The sequence below is a fragment of the Lepisma saccharinum genome, chromosome 14, assembly GCF_977018435.1.
Source record: "Lepisma saccharinum chromosome 14, izLepSacc3.1, whole genome shotgun sequence".
In the NCBI taxonomy this organism is placed as follows: Eukaryota; Metazoa; Arthropoda; class Insecta; order Zygentoma; family Lepismatidae; genus Lepisma; species Lepisma saccharinum.
The window spans coordinates 25,377,818-25,395,187 of record NC_139242.1 but is presented as its reverse complement, the minus strand read 5'-3'; the positions used below and the strand labels follow the sequence as shown (position 1 = coordinate 25,395,187).

General features: G+C 41.2%; 1 protein-coding gene across 6 annotated transcripts in view; it reads right to left on the bottom strand.

Moving 5' to 3' along the window:
* LOC145998732 (anoctamin-7-like) overlaps nucleotides 1-17,370 on the bottom strand; it is a 454,373-nt gene that overhangs the window by 46,968 nt on the left and 390,035 nt on the right. For all 6 annotated transcript variants that reach the window (XM_083135261.1, XM_083135262.1, XM_083135264.1 and 3 more), the window contains one exon: nucleotides 7,553-7,721. In XM_083135261.1, coding sequence (XP_082991387.1) covers nucleotides 7,553-7,721 — 169 coding nt within the window. The remainder of the gene's footprint in view (nucleotides 1-7,552; nucleotides 7,722-17,370) is intronic.

Sequence of the window (17,370 nt, the reverse complement as noted above, 5' to 3'; positions counted from 1 at the left end):
TGTCAGAGTCGTTGACTATATTGCTGTTCATAACAACAGAAAGCATCGTGTCGCTGGTCTATTTCTGGACGTGCAGCAAGCATTTAATAGAGTATGGCACGGTGGACTAATGCTCAAATTACAACAACTTCCGCTACCTCAGTGCTACTTAAAAGTTATGATGAATTATCTGCAAAACAGAAAGTTTATAGTAACTGTGCAAGAGCAGAAATCTACTTCCAGATCTATTGAAGCAGGGGTGCCTCAAGGCTCTGTCCTTTCCCCTACGTTATACTCATTATATACGGCAGATATTCCATTTCCGAAAGAAGGATTACTAGCAACATATGCAGATGATACTGCATTGTTAGTACATGCAAAATTACTGTCCACTTGCGAAAAACGAATTAACAAATATGTGCCAGAATTAATAAAATGGACTCAGAAATGGAAAATAAAAATAAATCCAACAAAAAGCAACACCATAGCTTTTGCATCGAGTGGAGCTAGGGAGAAAATCAAACTCCAAATATTCCAGACGCCAGTCCCTACGGTCAATAAGATAAAGTACCTAGGAATAAGCCTTGTTACAAGACTGACTGTTGGCCCACATCTAGATGAGGTGGCAAGAAGGGCAAAACAAAGAACAGGATACCTCATGCCTCTACTAAGATCACCAGCGTTGTCAATTGAAACAAGACTCCATCTGTATCAAATGATGATTAGACCTATATTATTATATGCCGGCCCTACATGGTTACAGGCCACTAAAACACATTTACAGAAATTGCAATATGTACAAAACAGAGCACTCAGATACATTGGACATTACCCGTTAGCGACACGTATACAACAACTCCACGAAGACATGGACCAGCCCAGGATTGAAGATTTACTACATATTGCCCGGGATAACCTGTGGAGGCGGATTACGATGCATCCAAACCCATTAGTGCAAGCTATAGGTCAAATAAAACCCAGAGTAGAGAGGGTTTCACTTCCCCGTCCACGACTGTTTATATAAACCAGATAAATGAAATGACAATCAAGTTAATGTAATGATTGTGATTGTGAATGTTCATATATATGTAGTAGTGAGTAGATTTTGGGGATTTTCTGGGAACATTGTATATTGTACTAACGCGACAGTTGCGTTAGTTTTTGTAAAATATTGATGTAAAGAAAAGTAATTATTGTAACAGTATTGTAAATTATTGTCGATTCCAGTTAATGTTAAATAAACAATATGCTGGGATACACCAATCCTGACGTCAAATAAAAAAAATAAAAAATCCCGGAGCTCAGTCAAGCTGAGGTTTTACAAGTTTCCTTGGTTTTACCCTTGGGAGCTTCCCTTCTCTTTGTTCTCTTCCTAGTTGTAGTTTTTTCACCATCTATTCTATTTTCGCCGCCTGGTAAAAATCTCTTTACAAGATTGAAACCAGGTTTAAACAAATCCCGATGTCATGTAGGTAGTTAGCATACTAGTGCATGCCAAGCATGAATGGAGGCTTCCCCAAGGGAGAAATCCGGCTTGACTGAATCTATTCCGAAGGGAAAACTGCGCCTAAATAAAAGACCGAACATGGGACTATGATGTACTCAAGAGTGCATCAATGTCTCAAGCGAGGTCTGCGCCTTTTGGTGCAGTCGTAAGTTGACTCAGGTCGGGCGCCACTAACCCCCGCGAGCCCTTTGGGGGGCGGGGATTTTTCCTTTTTCTTTTTTCGGAGATCAGTCGACTGCCAGATGCTGACTGCGAATGACCTGGTTCTCAGATCTAATCTGTATGCTTCCCCAACCAGGTTCCAATAGCCGAGAAGCCAGAAGGAAGGAAGGAAGGAGGAAAAGAAGAGAAGCAGATAACCCAACTACCAGGTCCGCCCAATATGAGCTTGGATTGCTCCCTTAGGTCGTGGTGACCTAAGCCCAAGTCTCCTGGGTGCTCCCAGACCTAATCCTTTGTACCTCACCGTCTCTTGCTACTGCTTGAACATACACACGGACCTGTCAGTTCCTTTGCAGTAGTCTAAGTGCCCCGCGACGTCCTTTGTTCCCAACACCTTTGCGATTCCACGGGCCCCCCGGCCCGTCCCTCGCAATTGCTTGGGCGACTTCCACGGGCTCTCGCCCGTCCCTCGCAATTGACTTGGGCGCCTTCGCACATTGTCCCCCCTTGTCGGTGCGGCACAAGACTACTACAAAGGCGGCTATTGGTTACACGCACAAATTGATCCCCTAATTTAAATAAGGTCCCTAATACCCCCACCCCCAGACACCTCACTGCGAGGAACAAATGAATGATCCCTGTCCTCCCTTATCTTCTAGACCTTCAGAGCAGTGATGATATCTGGTGTAAGTGTGCTAAACAGGTAAATTATAGGTGTGGGTAAAGATAAATAAAGATTTACTGTTTGACCTTTTACCTTTCCTTGATAAACCCCGCAAGCCCTGAGATACTTTGAGTACATGTCTACGGCTGGTTACAAGCTAGCGTACACGGGTACACTTTTGCATCGCCTACTGGTGTAGCGTGGAGTGTGTAGCACGCTGGAAGAACGTTGCAAGCAAAGTGTACGGGGAACTTTACCTTTACCATTACCTTACATCAACATCTTCTGTATGAGCCAAATAACCTGGTAGTATGGTAATTTACAACTCTACGCGGGGAAAAAACTTGGCACTTAACAGTGTTTCAAAGTCAACAGATCCCGTTGTTGTAGCACTGACAGAGACAATTTCATGCAGGTAAAAACAGCGGAAGCGAAAAATCAGGCGAAAGCATGCCTGACCCAACAGCTCAGTTTGGCCTCACCGATGGCGCAGTGGAAGAGCCGTCGCCCTGTAATCAATTGGTCCCGGGTTCGATACCCGGTGGAGGCACATAGTGTTTCGGATCCCACTTTAAACTGTAGGTCCGGTCCTGATTAGCCTTATAGTGCATAAAGTGGACTTAAAACACCAACTCAATCAGTGGACTTAAAACACAAACTCAATCAATCAATCAGTCAACTCAACCAATAGCTCAGTTGGTTAGAGCAACGACACGATCTGCCAGAGAAACTGTCTTGCGTCTTGGTCGAGCCTGCATTTTTCGCTTAAGGTTAAAAGTGACAGTTTCGCACCAGTTGTGCATTTATTTCAATATTGTCTGAATGGGCAAAGTAAAACATTTTTTATGTTGATTATTAAGCTAGACATGATATTTAAAAAATATGAAGAATACGAATTTTCTTAATCCCATGTATTCTTTATGGTGAAAAAAGGCAACAACTTCAAGTTACAGCTAATCAAATGGAATGTTTGGCTTTTTCACTTGCCAATCATCACATCTTCAATCTGTCCTCTTTCCGTTGCTATCTTTTTCTATACTATCGGAAGTTTGATATTCCAAGAGAACCAAAGAAAATAATACTCCCATAAACGTAATGCATTTCTCTTTGCTTCCTACGGCCATCCTGGCGGTATTGCCAAACATGATGCTCATAAAAGAGCTAAATTTCACCTTAAAATGGAGCTAAAGTTGACTTTCAAGGAGTTAGATTTACGAAGTGCCTCTTAGGGTAACTTTAGGTGTCAAAGGGGTGGTGGCAGTGGCGGCTGGTGGTCTGACTCTATGGGTGTGCACTTCATTCTCGGGTCCAGAAGAAGTGTTATATCACCCCTCTCAAATTCTCGCACCCGTTTTTGCGTACATAATGTTGATAAATGTATTGGCAACCTAAGTTTTGATCACCTTTCACTGAAAATGAGGCTATGACAGAGTTATATTTCATGAAACTTTTTCTTAAAACACGGATTATTTTACAAATTTCAAATACCTCGGAAATTTTCCAGCCAATCACGAGAAGAACGATGTTATTGTGCAATATGTAATTCAGCATTCGATAATCTGACAGAATCACTAAAAACATAGAAATACCGATCTACAATATCAATGCTATTGTCGATTTGCAAAATTATTCGTAAAAACTTCCTCACCCGCTCCGCTGATAATAATGAACAAGGAGAATAATAACATTGGCATACACCAAAGTAGCCGATCCAACTACTACATGGAGGATATCAGTTGTTTATTTCTAATGACCGACTAACCGAACCAAGATAATCAAGCGAAATCAAGAGAATAATAAATTTTCAAGAAAATAACAGTACTCACTCAGTCCACACTGCCCTGCTTCGTACTTCAGAATTTTACCTTCCCTTCCGCCTTATTACTGCAGTCACTGCACGCTTTGTAGCAAACTTCCCTCCAAATACAGTTTCCCCTTTCATCATGAAATCAAACACTTTGCACTGAAACAGGAACGAACTTTTGACAGCGCTAAACAATTTGCAACACAGTAACACGCACAGAATGCAAAATAGCTGACTGATTGACTGGTTGATAATTCGACTACTGCGTCACAGGGACGGTTTATTTTGGCCAAGATGCACTAAGCAAAGGCAAAAGCAGGTATGCTTAAAACACGAGTTTCGCTTTTAGTCGCCCTCCTCCCTTTCCCCTTCTTTTTTGCCCCTGCCATGTTCTGCCATGAAAGGGACAATACACCATCGAAATTTCCCTTGTCTAAAGAAAAAATCCCTCAGTTTGCAATGATGTATGAGTTGCCTCAACTCCGCCACACGGTCTCGAATGGAATGGGTTTGCAACACTACATTCTGGCGCATGACTGCTGCTGCTAACACACAGACCGCTGCGTTCATGGATTTCCTAATGATGAAAAATCCCCAGCACGGCGCCCAAGCCAGAAGACCCAATCATGCCAGTTTGCACGAACATTGAACAAACTCGCGAGTCTGAAAATCCACGGGTCAGGATAACACTCGAGTTAGGATCATTTTCGATTACACCAATATGAACGACATTCCAGCCCGCGCGAGTCATGAAATACCGGTTTTACTCTAGGATAGCAGCTAGCCTCAAAGCAAGTGCCTAATCGTCATACAGATTAGGTTCAGATTTCAGATCGTCATACAGATTCACGATCGTTGATGGCTAGGACTATTCCATTTTCTCCGGCTAGTGTGTGTATGTTTATGCTTGTATTGCACGTTCAGTTTTAGAAACTATGTACTGAAGAATGTACGCAGTAAGCATCTGCCAAAGTATATACAGTACTTAATAACATACTATTTATTAATAGCTTTTTACATTCGCAGTTTTAGTCTATTACTTCTCATTATATATTTATTTGGTTTTGAAGTTCTGAAGTGATACATTACCGGTTTCGGATGGCAGCCATTACTCCCCTGCGCGTGGGTTAACTCGACTTTTACTCACCGATCTCGGAGGGTAAAGTTTACCCTCGTTTTACTCCCAGCTTACCCGGCGTTTCTGTTGGTGCAACATAATCAGCCGATTCGTGGGTTAACTTTGAGTTTACTCTCACTCGCGAGTAAATCGATGTTGGCGCAAACGGGCTTCAGTGTTCTCTACGCGACTGCTGCAAACAGCGTCAGAGGGAGCGAAACTAGCATAGTGAGAGCGCGCCTCGGTCTACGCAGGTTGATATCACTGAAGCGGCGTGGGAACATTTGATGTTTTGAAGGAGATAGAGTTCAATGAATAAGTATAATAATAATGATTTGCATTGCAGATTTATTTGGGTGTTCATATGCGAATGAGCAGGAGCCGCTACTGGGTGGGGGGGGGGGGGGCGCTGCTATTACAGTTAACTTTACTTTAATGTGATGACAATTTATTCTTAATTTACACCGCCAAGATCTGGGTGTATCACCCATCTCAATAATCCACCTATGGTTGCATGAAATCGAAAATAAATATTTCCAGGATAACAATTATGTCATTTTCATGTCAGCCACGGCGCTATAAAAAAGTAGCTGGTGAGGGGATGGGGCGACGCAGTCAATATATAACAATATCACGTGAAAAATGTATATTCATGTAAAAGTTGGTCTATGTAGGTCGGAGCCGGCATCATAGTGAGGCAGGGGTCGGGCCAAACGAGTGCAGGAAAGAGCCAGATCTGGCTCCAAAAGAGCTAAGTTGGCAACAGTGCTCCGAGTCGCAGCTGAGGGGAGAACCTTGCGGAAAACTTTCATCATGCCCTTAAGTTTCTACACTTACGGCAGTTGATGTGTGGGAGAGATATTTTACAGTGAAAATATATTCTTGGGCCCTATTTCAGACACTCGCGGAATGAAGTTGGAAACAGTTGCTGTCGGTAGTGATATCATGAACACTCCTTTTGGTGAAATGATCAATGACGCAAGGAAGAGAAAGACGAAAGTCAATTCGCACCATGGCACCATATTTCAGGTGATGGTTGCTCGTTTCAGAGAGGATAGGCAAATTCGTGATAGAGCATGGGAAAGGTGTAGGAAGAGATTTGTGCGATAAATTATCTTTGTCACGGAAGGCGGGGAGAAAGAAAGATTTTGGAGGCGTGGCGTTTCCTGAAAAACAACCGAAGATCACGTAATGGGAACAGTTCGACGTGGCTGCCATTTTGTGATTTGCTGAAATATTGTGAAACCGCAATCTCCTTCCAGATAGCCTGTTGTGAAATGACGAAACGCTTTAGGAGAAAGGAAGAACACGAACCTTTCTCAGTATATGGTTTCTAAGTTGCTGTTGGACCATTCCATTTCAAATTTAGGCAAACAAACCCTAAATGTTCCCCTTCATCATCACCGATTTTTTAGACACTTAGACACGTATATACCATTCATGGGTGTCGGAAAGGGGTCGATCCCCTCCCCACTTCCCGAAAATTGACACAGATCGTTTTATGTTAGGAAAAAGCAGAAAGCTTGTTATTTTTATACTTAATAATATCAACAAAGTTCAATTTTCCAACAGAATAGCAAAATAAAAAATGTCTTACATGGAAACAAGATAGACTGTTGAAATAAAATGCATGAACATACAGTGCGTTCGTTTTGGCTCTGGGCCGAGATACCACGTGAACAACTTTTAACAACCCTTATAACACATGTTAGTACTCGTTATGCAATATAAATATAATTGTCTACGTGCTAAGGATATGTGCGCTATCTCGGCCTAGAGCCAAAACGAACGCACCGTATTTTTCATATGCAAAGAATAATGGTTTTACAATTTTCAAAATTCAAAAATCAGATTATTATGTGGGATGTTTCACAACAAACTTTATGACTAAAATGCTCCCTTAACTTTTAGAGCTTTTTCTTCAACGCGGTATGTACACATTTATATTTAATATGTATGTATTTCGTTACACTAACTGTATTAATTATAAATAAATAATATGAAAAACAGTTGTACTGCATATTTACTGATTTGATGGCTCTAATAGAAGTCTCTCCAATGATATAATAGTAATAGAAATAATTATGATTATTGTTATTCAAGTTTTATCAACGGCCTGACTCATGATACCACTACAGTCAATAGTTTCGCACGTTGGCCGAATAGTGTCGCTGTGTTGGCTCTACAGTGGATACGTGGAGCCACAAGATGGCGCCGTGCCGTGACAGCAGAAGTTGCGTACATGCATGTACTATTGCATAACTGGTTGTAGGAAATGGTTCTTTCGCCCCAGACCCTGTTAAGGCCCTTCTCACTTACGTCGTGCAAAGGGAAGGCCGTGGAGAAGACGCCTTCCTCGACCAGCCTGTCGATGCCCACCTCCCCCTTCTTCTTCTTCCCGAAGAGCGATGTCGACAGGATCTCGTACAGGATGCGCGCCCTCTGGACGTTGCTGAAGTACGAGTCTCTGCTTTCGCTTCCCAGAAATCTGAAACGATATAAAACAATTTCTGGTGTCAAATTTCAATATCATTATAAGGAACAGCAAACATGGACCGCATGGACGTCCGGAAGAGAGCCACCATCCACCCCCCCCCCACCCGGAAAATGAATGTTACCATAAAATTATATATTACACATATATACAGGGTGTCAAAAAGAAAGAGCAGATTTCAAAATATTATTTTCCAACAAGCAATACGACAGAAACATAATCCACACATCATTACATAGATCATTGGGAAGATTAAGGTGCACAGTTTTCTTGCACGACAATTGGTTTAATTGGGGCACTAACAATGACGTTTTTTTCTCGTTGCCGGTAAATGACGACGCCCAGTGGTATTTGTGGGCGGTGAGTAGGAATTCTCCCCTCTAGATATGTCCCCCTCTCTGCTTATCCCTGGGGGAGAAACAACAAATTATTGGCAATTTAGTTACTTTTTCCTACGTCGCCATTCAATTGTAACACTTTTCTGTCAGACAACTGGAATGTCCATTTGGCAAACGCAGATATGGCTTCAAGCGCTGCTCTATTCCTGGAAATGTCAAACAAGTGGCCACCTCCTCTCTTCCCTTTTCTTTGTCCACAGAATTTGGCAGGAAGATGCCACCCCAATAAATGTGAAAGTTACAAATGAGTTGTCATGTGATTGGAACTTGTCACCACAAAACGTCTGAATTTGTATGAGTGGAAGATAGCCTACATGGAATTTTTGACGCGAGCGTGATAGCACTTTACGAAGCCATTTTTTTTTAAAAAAGTGGTTTTTTTAGAACAATGAACTAGATTTTTTCGTGAAGCTCGAACGTTAGTGAAAAAGGTGAGCATTACGAGCTCCAGACTCTGCAATACCGAGGAATCTGCCTTCAAAATGAACGAAATCTGATAAAGTTGGTGGCAGTGAATATTGCACCTAGGTATTGATCAAACGATTGGTTCTGAAAATTTGCAAGTGCATCTACACAAGAGGACAGTAGTAGTAAAGTGGTAAGTTCCTTTTTCCTCTTGTTGGTTGCCCGTGAAAAATTTACCAAATGGAAAATTCCATGGCTTAATGTACCTAGTGATGAAGTTACACATTCATAATCTTTCAACATCTCTGAATTAGAACACACGGGCGAGTTGAAAAGTGGTATCGTTTGTTGGAAATATTCTTCGGTTTCAGCATGAGTTGTCGAGTTGGTAGTGTTGTAATTTTGCAGCAAGCTAAACATATTTATAAAATATCATGACTAAAAATACAGAAGAATCGATATGGAAATCATTGTCTTGATCAGTTCCGTAACACAATGATGGGCGTTAGATATATAATAGTGATAATCGCTATTGCCTTGTATTCAAGGAGTCCCGGACTAATCAGGCGTAACTCCGCAGAGGCATTTTCAGAATTAACAAGCTAATGGAACTTGTGCTAAGCTCCTGGGACCTGAGAATAAGTTAATGAGTAATTTTTATAATTTCGCAAATGTAAGTTATTTAGCAAAGCAGTCTTGGGCATTATTTTTATGGGTAGAAAACTCTCTGATTCTGTTCCCCCTAAAGTTATGCCCAAGTCCGTTTCAGATCCCCAAAAGTTAGGTCCCAGACTAGATTTCTGGGGGTGGGTGTCAAAATATTACTTTAAAAACTGTAAGCCCAGACCCCATTAGCTGTCCTAATCATAAAGTGGACTTGGCCTTTTCTTTCTGTTAAGATGCAAATTTAAATCGGCAGTTTTTCAGCAATTATTAAAAATATGTTGTGTTCAAAGTTGTTTTTTAAAGTTGAATGTCATAAAAAGAAGTGTGGAGTGACCAAATTTATCATTTAAAATAGAACCCCCTGCAACCCCTCTCCTCTAGTGGCCACAAAGGTACGCGCGCGCGCACACACGCACACACACATAGAACATATTGTGGAACGATTCAAGGGAGACTCTGTTAAAAGGTAAAATCTGTCTCAAGACATCAGTGCTCGGCCAAGCGACAATTTACAACACAAGGTAACATTCCACAAATAGCGGAAACACATGACGTCAGGAGACCCGGGTTCAAGCCCGTCATCGGCTGGCAAGAGCTGAGCATGCAGCTAGGAAGTATTTGCCAGCAGCTTAAAAGAGCTAGGCACTAGAATTCGGTAGTCAGTCAGACCTCAGAATTCAGGAGAAGCTCTAAGAGAATACACGCTACCAGGCGAAGACCTTCTACACTTTTCGGGTCTCAAGCCCGGCTCGGGAAACCGAGACGTAGCCTTCGCCAAAGGTTCATATGCGAGTTGACCAGCCTCAGTACCACGGTTTGTAAGTCACAGCCGTAGGTCAGCCGCGGCTCGAATAGCCTTCTCAAGGGCTATCTCTCAGAGAGCAGCTTGTGCTACGTCGCCAGCCACGGCAAGAAGACGTGGGCCGTCGAACTCAGGACTACACTCAACCACTTGGCCGAGAGGTAAGATGTATATCGTCGACATCCCTTGAAATCAATCCACTCTCTGTCAGAAGCCTGTCAGCGAGATTGTATGCGGACCATAAAACGTAACCTAGCTCTACCATCTGACCCCCAAGCGTTCACAATCACGATCCCCGTAATATGCTCTTGAAACCAGTGAGCGCATCAATATATACATACATACATACATATGTATATGTGTGTGCGCACACACACACACACACACACACACATATATATATAATCATTATCTCATGCTGTCTCTAGACAGTCCGTAGAATTCCCCCCACTGGAAATTTATTAAATACCACACTGACGATGCCACAGGAAAAGCCATTTTGTGTGCTAAAATTTGCGAATTGTGAATCCATTGTGCAAGTAAAACGTGAATTCCCCCTTAGCTTGAACAAACAGCCCCCATCGTCATAAGCAAATTTCAAACTTGAAATCTTCCTCTATCCAATGATGTATGGATTATGTTCCTCTCGTGTATGGTTTGTTGGAAATAACATTTTGAAATATGCTCCTTCATTTTGACTAACCCGGTATATTTCACTTCAGTCACAGAAATTTGTGTTAATTATTGGAGGGAAAGGAAGATGATAACTTCAAACTGAAGGAGTGTTTTTTGAGGGGGCAACACTGTTACGAGGGGAAATATGCCTAGGTTGTCCCCCTTAGATAAAACACTTTGCTTGCCCCTCCCTGGAAACAATCCTGTGGACGTCCATGATGGACCTAGAACTCAGAACCACCACACTAAATCAACACATGTTTTTTTTCTAATTCTTTACGGATACAAGAGAATTCATAAATTTGTACTCACCTAGAAAGCAGAGCTCACAGTTGGTGGGAGGGGGTTGCGTGGGTGATATTCCAATAGTTAGATACACGCAGGAAACATAACCTACCTGTCTCATCAGGGTGTACCCATTCCCCCAAGATTAATGGCAATCCCCGCAGATCAGGTCATAATACCCATAAAGGATTCAATTACGACAGCGTGTCTATTACTATTGTCATTGTTTTAACTTTACTGAACACTTTACTTGATTTGCTTCCCCCTACATTCTTCTTCTTCTTCATCTAACGAATTAAATATGCTTCACCTAGTAGCTTTCCGCGTCACAGCGCACATATTGCAGCATGGTGCGAAGGCGTAAACATTTTTACATGTATTTCAGAAAAATATAGTACACAGGTTGAATGTTATATTCCTTTAAGAAAAAATCACCCCTGGGGCACCCTTGTGTCTCGTCACCATAATAAACCATAGAAGATCGACAGAATGTCCTTTGGACCGCCATATTGTGAAATGGCGGCCAAAGCTACTTTTAACCTGTAACTTTTGAACGAATGATCCAATTTTGATTTTATTTTTTGTTTTAAAGCTCTCTTGTTGACAAAACTTTCTTGTTAAGTTCTCTCTAACCTTAAGGGTTGCACAAATTGAAATACAGTGAGGCTTAAAGTGAAAAAAAACCAACAAAAAACTGAGGAAATGACAAAAGCTGGAAACGAAATAACCTGCCAACACTGATTTATCGACATACCCGAACACCCCTTCGCCCATATTTCTTCAACAACCCTCTATTTTTTTCAAAACGGTCCAATTAATGGTCACATGGGCTCTCAATTTGCATATACAGTACATCCCGGATGGAAAATTTTGGATAAACTCATGCCAGGGGTTCCGGGTTCGATTGATTGATTGAATTGTTGCTTTAAGTCCGCTTTATGCACAGAAAGGCTAATCGGGGCTGGACCTACAGTTTAAAGTGCCATGTGCCTCCACCGGGTATCGAACCCGGAACCCCTTTATTACAAGGCGACGACGTTACCACTACGCCATCGGGGAGGCTCTGGTCCCGGGTTCGAATCCTTGCTTGGGTGTTCTTTGCGAGTGTCCCTTCAACAGTTTCGTCATATTATCACTCATCTTCGCGATTAGCCAAAAGTGTCAGAAAAGTGAAGTAAAATAAACCAAATGAATCAATCACTCAAGAAGGAGGACGAGAAACGAGAACGAGAAAGGTATTAAACGAAAGGAATAACGAAATTAAAGAGCAAAACTAAGGTGAATGCGATGGCGCAGCATTCAAATTTCTGTCTGTTGTTATTCGATACTGACAGCCACAGTGCATCCTCAGGTACACACAGAATCTACAATGTGTCAATTGGCACAAGCATGTTGACTCCAGTAACACACAACGGCTAAAATACATACAGAAATGCATAAAAGGGTACTTTTATCAGCTGCTGTTTCGTGTGATGCACTAAAATCCACCAACTGAGATTATCAGACGCGATCATTTCAAATATACCAAAATTACATGTTTAACTGTGTTAATTGATGCCCCAAGAATGCATCAATTTAGAGTTCTGTGCGTTGCATAAATTTTCCACTTAACTCAAGCCGGCTCAGTGGCTGAGTATATTATGTGGTCGACTTTCGATCTCGAATTTCAGGCTGGGTCTTGGTGTTCATTGTGATTGTTCCTTCAAATACATTACCAAGCAAGTCTAATTGGACATTATCCGTTGCGCATACTCTGTCCCGGATATCTCTGGAGCAAGGCCGCGCATAGCGTCAGAGAAGGGGGAAATCGAGTGGACAGAGCGAAGCAGTACATGCTGCTGTGAAGGCTGATAACGGCAGTCGCCTCCGCCTCACACACGCAAACCCGTTCCCTCTCACGTGTTCATTGGTAGAGCCGTCTCGCGTCACTACTTGCGCAGAGATTTGTTTTCGTCGCTTGGTACAGAGATACGCGGGACAGAGTATAGTGCATTCTAAATAAACTTATTCTAACACTGCATTTCCGTAGGGCATCTCTTCTCTAGTTTTTAGGTGAATATTTCTTTGAAGGTAGCGCTGACGGTGTTTGAAGTGGAAATTGCCAGCTGGAGGGGGGGGGGAGCAAACTGAGGGGGTGCTCCTATGGTTTAACATGGCGACAGTGTGGCAGCTGAGGGATGCTTTGCAAAAAATTTGCTAGCTGGGAGGATACCATCTCGCCGCATCCCCCTCATTCCGAGCACTGTCTGGGGTTCGATTTTATAACATCCGGTGAGCTAACCAACTATTCAATCATCCTAATCGTCGTCGTTGGGCCTCCCCGATGGCATAATGGTAACGTCGTCACCTGTAAGCAAGGGGTCCCGAGGTCGATACCCGGTGGACGGACATAGTGGTTCGGATCCCACTTTAAACTGTAGATCCAATCCCGATTAGCCTATCTGTGCATAAAGTGGACTTAAAACCAATACTCAAAACTCATCGTATTGATTAGTCAACAGCGGAATAAAAGCAACGCTCGTGGTGCAAAGCACAGGGGAGCACTTTACCTTAATAACGAAACTACATTAACTCATCTAAAGCATAGCATAGAGATATTCATGATACATCTTACAACATACGCACTTTCATTATATGCAAGCTTAAATCGTCCCCAAAGTAATCTCCATAAAATAGTTCATTCTTAATGAAGTTTTTGCATAACGCAAATGCCGGAAACCTTTGCCATTTTATATTACTGCTGCAAGCTTGCAAATATTAATTACCTCCCACTGAAGCCCGGTAGGGAGAGATTGGAAACCGTGTTCCGCCGACGCCAACCAGCTACGGTCCTGTTCGGTTATTGGCACATGAGGGACAATACAGCAGATCGTTTTTGTTACGATGCCCCACAGGAGCAAAGGTTATTTTATTCTACATCAAATTCTTCAAAAGATACATCCAGCTGCTAAATTAAAACAATATGTATGACGCAGTTGTGCAAAGCAATCAACCCACTCTTTGTGGGGGTATAGTTGGCAGACACGTAGGTCCGCCATTTCGCATGCAAAGTTGTACGAGGAGAATTTTTAAAAAATAAGGTTCGTTTCGAGTTGCAAATAAAGTACCGACGGTGCTAGCACCCGATATAAAATAAATATTTAAGTGCACAACCAGTATGGAGTAAAAATAAATAGTCCACAAACTGGGGCAGCCATTTTCTTCGGTAGTGTTAATTGTACGGCTGAGCCGATACCGATGTATCGGTCGATCTCAGTGGTATCGATATCTGAAAGTATCGGTTGCATTTTATTTACCGATATTTTTTCGGCGTTTTGATTGTTTGCAGGTCCCTAAAAATGCCACGTGACACTTTCGCGGAGTTATGCAAAATTCGATGTTTCCACTGATTTTCTACCAATATTATGGAAAAAAATAAAAAAAAGCAACTGTGATTACATAAGTATTTTAAAATTTTTGTGAAGTTTTATTATTTTAAAGCAAAAATCTGGTAAATTGATTCCAGGGTGACCATAATATTTTGACCCAAAGAGATCAGTTTAACCCCCCCCCCCCGCCACTCTTTCCTGAAAAATCTGTTAATCCTAATTATAGAGTTATTGTTATTATTAACGTATTATTTTTATCTATTAATTGATATATTAAATGGATCACATAAATGATGCATCATAAACAATACATTAAATATGATCTCCCGTTTTCAAAAGGTAGCCTATTAATTAATCTCGGTATGACTTACATAGCATTTCTCGTTCTTTCTGATCAGCCTTTGATGTTAGTCTTACGCTGAAGTTGAGTAATGCAAGAAGTATTTATCAGATGAACCAATCTTGAGGGCAGCTTTATTCTTCACCAACAGCTTATACATCTCCCCGAAAACCTTACCCCACATATCAGACACACAACTCTAGAATTTTCTTTTTAGTTTTGTGTCAAGACGCATGAAATTTAAATTCTTGTTGCAATTTCGTAAATAAACTGCATGCTTATTCACTGCTCTACAAATAACGGAACACACGCACAAAACAATACAACATGTTACTCAAATTTAGACTTGGTTTTCAAGATAACTCCTTGGCTTTTATCAAACGGGACAAATAGTGGCTTTTTAATAAAATGGACGGGACAACCGGGACAAGTCTTTGAAACGGGACTCTCCCGGTTAAAATGGGACGTATGGTCATCCTAATTGATACTCATAATTGGGGTGGAATAGTCACCCACTAATATTAATCAATATTTTGAACAAATTTTAATTGTTACAATTTCAAGTATCGGTGGGATTTGGTAAGATTATCGGTATCGAAAAGGGTATCCGCTGAGCCCTAGTTAATTGTTAAAGTAAAATCATATGACACAAATACATTGCTGTTCAGGTAGTCATATTGTTGGTTAACAATAAAAACACATTTCCAAGTGCATTTGACAATCCAATTAATTCGTATTCGCGCAATGGTTGTTAATATTTACTTTGCAGCACACTTTATTAGCTATCAAATTTACCATACCACTCCCTCCACCTGTATCCACATCAAAACTCCATGACATCCAATTTATATACACTCAGCTATCATTGTTTCAAAATATAATTAAAGGTTGCAAGAAAACATGCAATTAACAACAACATTCTCATGAACAAAATCTAAAATTGAACGCGCGTTTTAAAATCGTTCAACGAAAGTGAAAAATGGTTGTTTCTGTTTTTCCCTACCGTCCTGTTGTTCTGCCTTTCTATTGTATTTCTAGTCCGGCTTTACACAAAATGTTTTAGTTTCTTCTAATTGTTCTGCCGTCTTTTGTCTACTTTAGGGTAATCGCGACCAGGGGCGCCGAAACCGGGTGGCCAGGGGTCCTCCAGTTCTCGTTTGGGGCCAATGTACTGTGCTTTGAGCGGCGGCTAGCACGCCGGGAAGTAAGGGCGCGTCTGCCGGCAAAATGGATGCAACATCCGCGTAACTGGAACCGCTAGCTATGTAGTGAAATAAGTTCGTATAATTACATTGCCAGCTACAAATTAAATGAGCACGTACCTTGTTACAAGAGGTGTTGGGGGTATGACTTCAGGTTTGAAAGCTTGGTAGATCGTCACGCAGACGTCATGAAAATGTATGTTGCTTGTGCAAGGCGCCGGGGGGATTTTTGAGGAGTAGTTCCAATCGTACTTCAACGTAGTCTAGTTTCTCCTCATTAAGCACACGCCGTTTCATCCTTCGCTTCTTATCAAGAACAGACCCTGTTGCTCTAATTTGTTTACAAGTTTACGAACACTGCCTGAAAACTACTTCTTACTTCTCTACATGAATTCGTAATGAAGTAGGAGTCGTACATAAACATTCGTGGGTTTAAATTGTATGTATACCGTGACATTATTAGACTGCAGAAAAGCACTAGTAATACATAAACTAAAACAAAACAATCTAAAACACTTGTTAACACCTTAACACTTCACAAACACGTGCAAACTGTACACCAGCTATCTGGATACTCAAGCACTGACACGTCCAATGGCAAGGTCGTACAGCTGCGAGTGTAAATGTCGGTATGCGCTCTCATTGCGCAATTTATATCATTTTTGCTGTTGGTTTATTATGAGATGGGTGAATTGATTATGTAGAATGCCATACATAAGCGTATTGAAGAAACTTTGAATACGTACACAATTTAGTGTTAACATGTTGCATTTTCTTATTTTAGTCGATCCATATTGCATATGTGTAAAACATATGTTGAACATGAAAATTATACATGTCATATGTACAAAAATAATTATATTCGGAATATATTTATCATGCATTTCCTGTCTTTTAAAAACACACTTTGTGTACTTGTTTTCCATTATTTGCTAATGTGAAGTTAAACGTGTTGAAAATATATTTAAAATAATTTGTTCCAACCCAAATGCTTTAGAACCTACCTAAGCTACTTCTACCCCCTTTTTGTGTCATTCAGGAGGATAGTAACGTATTTAATACTACTACTACTACTACTACTAATAATAATAATAATATTGGCACGTTAATCCTGGTACTTGCCACTGTTTTATTTAATCAGGATTCGTAATTTGTTTACTTATACCTGTAAACATATGTGCATTTCTGTGGCTAGTGTTGCACATTTATACAATACGTAACCAACTTTAAAAATACCTTTGTGTGTATATGTGAGCATGTGTGCAGATATTAAACTCCCATGGATTATGCGAAAAAGTACAGTATATAAACAGAATATGATAATCAAATTCTCGATCAAAAGTTATGTATAAAGCCGGCCCCCGTGGCGGAGTTGTTAGCTTATTGTGCTACGACGCCAGGGGCCCCGGGTTCGAATATCGGCCTGTGCATGGATGTTTGTCCATTCATCAATTTCATCACTCATCCCCATCTTCGCAAAATTTGCCAAAAGTGGCACAAAA